This window comes from Hyperolius riggenbachi, chromosome 2, assembly GCF_040937935.1.
Source record: "Hyperolius riggenbachi isolate aHypRig1 chromosome 2, aHypRig1.pri, whole genome shotgun sequence".
NCBI classification, from domain to species: domain Eukaryota; kingdom Metazoa; phylum Chordata; class Amphibia; order Anura; family Hyperoliidae; genus Hyperolius; species Hyperolius riggenbachi.
Genome location: NC_090647.1, coordinates 29,134,272 through 29,140,410, shown reverse-complemented (window position 1 = coordinate 29,140,410; position 6,139 = coordinate 29,134,272). Strand labels below are relative to the sequence as shown.

At 45.7% G+C, this 6,139-nt stretch overlaps 1 protein-coding gene across 1 annotated transcript; it reads right to left on the bottom strand.

The window, feature by feature from the left end:
* Positions 1-4,047: 4,047 nt before the first annotated feature.
* Positions 4,048-4,995, bottom strand: LOC137544732 (olfactory receptor 52D1-like). Its single transcript, XM_068265823.1, has one exon. The coding sequence runs from the start codon at positions 4,993-4,995 to the stop codon at positions 4,048-4,050; it is 948 nt and encodes a 315-aa protein (XP_068121924.1).
* Positions 4,996-6,139: the final 1,144 nt, after the last annotated feature.

The following is a 6,139-nucleotide window of genomic DNA, read 5'->3' as shown; positions in this document are numbered from 1 at the left end:
GCTGGACAGTCACTGTTGTTCTGTCATTGAGCTACTTCAGCCTGACCATATGGGCTGGAAAACTGCCATCGCCTGCACTCTCGCCATGGTGCGCACCAGTCCAGCACGGCAGTCACTACACAAACAGCTGTTTGCGGTGCGTTACACAGTGAGTTTGGTCTGTCAGTGTGAAGCAGAACTCTAATTACACTACCTGCTGATCCATGTATACACACGCAAGATGTTTTCAAGCACTTTAGGCCTCCAATTTAGCAATGTAATGTGATTTCTGCCTTTTAGGCCTCTTTCACAGTGGGGCGTTGCGTTTCATGCGACGTTAAAGTCGCACAACGTGCCCCTAACACAACGCATGTTGGTTTTGAAGTTGGACGTTATTTTAAACTGCATTATGCGTCTCTTGGTGCGCCGTTTTCCTTGCATACTGATGGAACGAAAACGGCGCATGTGTCACATTTAAAAAACAAAATGAGCATGTGCAAACAGTCTAACGCAGCTAATAACGCTTATAACGCACAGCATGCAGCACTTCCTACATATTGCTACACGTTACACACAACGCAACATGAGCACTGTGAATGTCGCACAGACTTTGTGTTGCTGTGCGTTAGTCTGCGTTATTACTTTTTATAACGTGTGACTTTATGTCGCACTGTGAAAGCAGCCTTAGGTATTATAACCCTGCTATGTGTCAAATCCTGATTTTTTTCCCCCGGGACTTTTGGCATGTATCCCACTCCGCCATGTTCCCCTCCAGGTATTAGACCCCTTGAAAGATCTTTTCCATCACTTTTGTGGCCAGAAACAGTGTTTGTAGTTTTTCAAGCTCGCCTGCCCATTGAAGTCTATTGCGGTTCGAAAAGTTCGCAGGTTCGCAAACTTTTTCGGAAGTTCGAGTTCGAGGTCCGCGAACCAAAAATCGGAGGTTCGAGCCATCTCTATTCATGAAGACAGAAGCTGCTGTGTTAATGTGGCAACCTTTCTTTACCCATACAATATGTCTCTTACTGTATATTGCTGAACCACAAGCAGGTATCACTGTCCTCATGCCACAGCCTCCCTCATCCTCCTCTGCAAAATGATGTAGAGTTTTAAAGGAAACCTAAAGTCTTACTTACCTGGGGCTTCTACCGGCCCCCTGCAGCCGCCCTGTGCCTGCAGGGCCGGCGCTACCATAGAGGCAAAAGGGGCATTTGCCCCGGGGCCCCGACCTCTTCTCGGGCCCCAGCAGAGCCGACCCTGCGATATTTTCTTCTGCTCACACTGCTCCACGGGGCCCTGCTGCAATTACATTAGCAGCGATAATTACCTTATCTCCGTCGGGTAAGCGAGCGGGAAGCGGCTGCACTAGAAGACATGCTGTCTCCCTCCCACTCTATGAACTAGCGCGTGTTTACACATGACGCGCTGGGTCATAGAGTGGGAGGGAGACAGCGTGTCTTCTAGTGCAGCCGCTTCCCGCTCGCTCACGCACTGAGTCATAGAGTGGGAGGGAGACAGCATGTCTCCTAGTGCAGCCGCTGCCCGCTCGCTCACGCGCTGGGTCATAGAGTGGGAGGGAGACAGCATGTCTCCTAGTGCAGCCGCTGCCCGCTCGCTCACGTGCTGGGTCATAGAGTGGGAGGGAGACAGCATGTCTCTTAGTGCAGCCGCTGCCCGCTCGCTCACGCGCTGGGTCATAGAGTGGGAGGGAGACAGCATGTCTCTTAGTGCAGCTGCTGCCCGCTCTCTCACGTGCTGGGTCATAGAGTGGGAGGGAGACAGCATGTCTCCTAGTGCAGCCGCTGCCCGCTCGCTCACGTGCTGGATCATAGAGTGGGAGGGAGACAGCATGTCTCCTAGTGCAGCCGCTGCCCGCTCGCTCACCCGACGGGGATAAGGTAATTATGGCTGCTAATGTAATTGCAGCAGGGCCCCGGGGAGCAAAGGGGTAATGGGGGGGCAGGGGACCTCAACACTGAAGTTTTCCCCGGGGCCACAGGCCTCCTTGAACCGGCCCTGTGTGCCTGCGCCATGGCACACCGATCCTCTGATCCCCCGCAGCGAGCCAGATTTCAGCAACTCAGCCCACTGCGCCTGCATGGCCCTGGCCGCGTGCGACCTCGATCACGCAGCATGAGAAAATCTCATACTGTGCATGCGCAGAATGCTCACAGCGACGGGAGCCTGAACCAGGATGCATGCGGCCACGCAGGGGCAGTGGGCTGAGTCGCCGAAAACAAATCTGGCTCGCTGCGGGGGATCGAAGAAACGGTGTGTCCCGGCGCAGGCACAGGGCGCTTGCAGGGGGCCGGTAGAAGCCCCAAATAAGGTAAATTGGATTTTCCCATTGACTTTGGGTACCCTTTAAAGGGCCACTATCACGAAAAACAGTAACATTTAAAATACATGAAAACACATAAATAAAAAGTATATTTCACTCATAGTAAAAAAGTGCTATAAATAACTTTTCTCCTATGTTGCTGTCACTTACACTAGGTGGTAGAAATCTGACAGAACTGACAGGTTATGGACTAGTCCATTTCCTCAAGGGAGGGTTTTCTTTATTTTCAAAAGCACTTAGTAAACGGTAGTTGCTCAGTCCAGCTGACAGAATAGTATTCAAATAGGTATGGGGTTGGCCTGCATCTTTGTATAAATCCTTTCCAGGAATTGCTATTGTAAAGAATAAATTAAATACTGTTCGGTTCCGTCAGATTTTTACTAATTACTGTAAGTGACAGCAACATAGGAGAAAAGTAAGAAGTTATGGCTCATTTTACTCTAAAAGAAACCTTCTTCTTATTTGTAAGAGTTTACATGTAATTTACATTTTAAAATTTTTCGCATTAGTGGTCCAAAAAAAGAAAAACAAAACCCTGAAAATTGGTAATAACTTAAAGGGAAACTGAGGTGATATGGAGACTACCGTACTTATTTCCTTGTAAACAATGCCAGTTGCCTGGCAGCCCTGTTGATCTTCTGTCATAAGCAGTGTCTGAGTCAAACCCTGGAACAGGCATATGGCTAATCCAGTAAAAACTGGGCCAGAGTACCTGATCTGCTGAATGCTTGTTTCACGGTGTATGGCTAAAAGTGTTAGAGACACAGGATCAGGAGGACATTCAGGCAACTGGTACTGTGTAAAAGGAAATAAATATGGCAGCCTCCATATCCCTCTCACCTCAGGTGTCCTTTAAAACCATTTATTGTCGTTTCCTCAGATGCTCATAATGAAGACATATGGCTCCACCCAACAATATAAAAGTAAATCCAATTGGGAAAATATTTCTTCAATCCTTTATTTACGCATTCAGTCTCAGTCCAACATTTCAGAGTCACCATGGAACCCTTTATCAAGGTATATAAACATTATCCCTGTAAGGCAGGGATGTCAAACCGGTCCTTCGAGGGTCCTGTGGTCCTCACACATTTTTGACACAGCTTAAATTAATTGATGGGTCTAAATCAGGAAAGGCGAGGTAGAACACAGTTCTCTTTTTCTCAGTCCATCCTAAACGCTGGCATGGATCTGGCCCTCCAGGCCTGGAGTTCCACACCTGTGCTGTAGGGCACGCATAAAAACACAATCTATAAAGACTAAAAGATTGAAAACCCAAAAACCAAACAGTGCAAAACAGACAAATGAGCAGGGAGCAGTAGTCCAAGCAAAGACAAGCAACAACGCCCATGAACACATATAAATGTACAGTCAGAAAGATATTTGTCATCGCATTCCCATCCACCCAAAATTAGGTCACCATCTAAAAAATATTGTGTTGCCTGGTAGACTCTGTCGATATACACAATTAATCGATGTATTGATGTAAAATGATGTAATCAGTGGAAACAGTTGCGCTATTTGCTTATTGCACTACAGGGCTGAGGATTGTATACCTTGAAACAGGGGTCCGTGGTGACTCCGAAATGTTGGATTAAGATAATACTGTATCACTAGAAAAATCTTGTGAAACGAATAAGAAACAAGTGAGGATAAGTTCTTGCTTGATGGTGTGTCACTTACATGAATATTTGCTTTCTTTGTGTGCCCCGGGTTCTTCTTTAGTATTGTTAGACGGTGAAGCGGTTGTGGATTCGAGTCCATGTTTTCAGGCGGTAAACCATTCTGGATTTCAGAGCCTTTGTTCTTATCCCGAAAACCAGAGGGTTGACCAACGGAGGGAACAAAAAAGAGGGTATGGAGAGCAAAATGTGGGCACTGGCTGGTAAGGTTTTGGCACCCAGTCTATAGCGGATAAAAATAAATATGAAGCCAACGAGGAACACAGAAAAATTGATCAAGTGTGTAAGGAGGGTGTGCAACGCCTTGTGACGTGACTCCGGGGATAATCTGAGGCAGACGATATAGATCCGCACGTATGTGAAGGCAATGGTCAACAGTGCATTAATTAAAAGAACGATGGTACACACTGTTCCATATATATTATTTACTGAAGTGTCTGAGCAGGCCAGGATAAAAATCGCCATATTATCACAGAAAATGTTCTTGATTTGTGTTCCACAAAGAGGAAGTCTCATCGTTAAGAGCACACCAATCAAATTTAATATGAAGGAGACAAAAAAACACTCAACAGCAAGTTTAACGGCCTTTGCGTTGGTCATCAAGTTGACGTAGTGCAGCGGGTGACACACAGCCAAATACCGGTCATATGCCATGACGGTAAAGGTCATGACTTCACAGAAGCCATAGACCATAATACACATAGACTGGGCCAGGCACTTGTCACGGGAGATGGTCTCTGAAGAGGTCCAAAGGTCCGTCAACAACTTTGGGAAAAATGAGGAGCTGCCAAAAACACCGTTGAGTACCAGATTACAGATGAAAACATACATGGGCTCATGAAGACTGTGGTCAGTCACCACCACAGACAGGATAAGAATACTCAAACCCAAAATACACAAATAGATGACAGTGAATATAGGACAATAAAAATGTCTGAGACTTTCCATCTCAGCTAGTCCAAGGAGCACAAAGCTGGTGGAGGAGCCGTTCTCCATCTTGCCTGGTGTCCTCCAAACTAGGTACGGAATTTGTCTCTAAGACAGATGGCTGTTTGTAAAAAAACAAACAAAAACAATTCTTAAACAATTTTTAAACTTCAGCTTCACTAATAATAGGGAGAGGGTACATTTAAACAATTGTGCTTGATAATGTTTACTTATCTGCCTCATTTATTACTTGCTCCAGTCTCGGAAATATAAGACAGTGCATGAGGCATGCTAAATGTAAACTTAGACATGAAGGACAACTCCTACATTCACAAAGGTTTTCAAAGAAAATGTCACGAATATCTGGTCAACTGATATATACTAAGTGCTACTTTACACAGTCATGTACTACTCATAGGATCGCAAACTTAGTGCCACCGTGATTACTAGATATCAAAACAACTATGAGAAATTGGTCTATGCACATCTCTTTTAGTGATCTAGTAGTGAAAAGTTTATTGCACAATTATAACCTCCATGTCATCAATTATCTAAGAGCCAAAACAGTACAAATCTCTAAAATAATATTTTTCTGCGCAGAAAGATAAATCAATTAAAACCACCTAGGGGCCATCAAATCACTGCTTTTTGTAAATGGCTTTACTTGCTTACAGGGACGGCGGTCATGCAGACTCAATTTGTCACTGCAGTCAAGCAACCACCTGCTAATCTCTCATGCAGTCATACATGCCACAACAGACATTCAGCAGCTGCCTCGCTCTATGAGGGATGAAGTCCATAGATGAACACATAAGTTTGTATGTATATATTTGGCCGGCAGAGCTGACTCTGAATTCCTCCGTGTCTCCAGTCCAAATATGAACAAACTTATTGGGCAAAGCGTTTTTTCAGCAGGACTGATAACTTCAGCAGTGGGTAGGTGACTATATACTTGCGATTAGCAATGTCACAAAAACTTCACTTCATAAGTTGTTCCAAAGCAGCAAAGCGTTTTTTGCACAGCATGATAGTAAGCTTCAGCAATAGGTAAAGCAGGGGCGGCGCCAGGGGGGTGCAAGGGGGTGCTCGAGCACCCCCTAGAATTGTCCAAGCACCCCCAAAGCACCCCCTGGAGTGAACTGACTTCAGGCGTCTAAAAGATGCCAAGTCAGTTCACAGCGGCAGCCCGAAGCAGCAGAGCAGGGCTACGGTA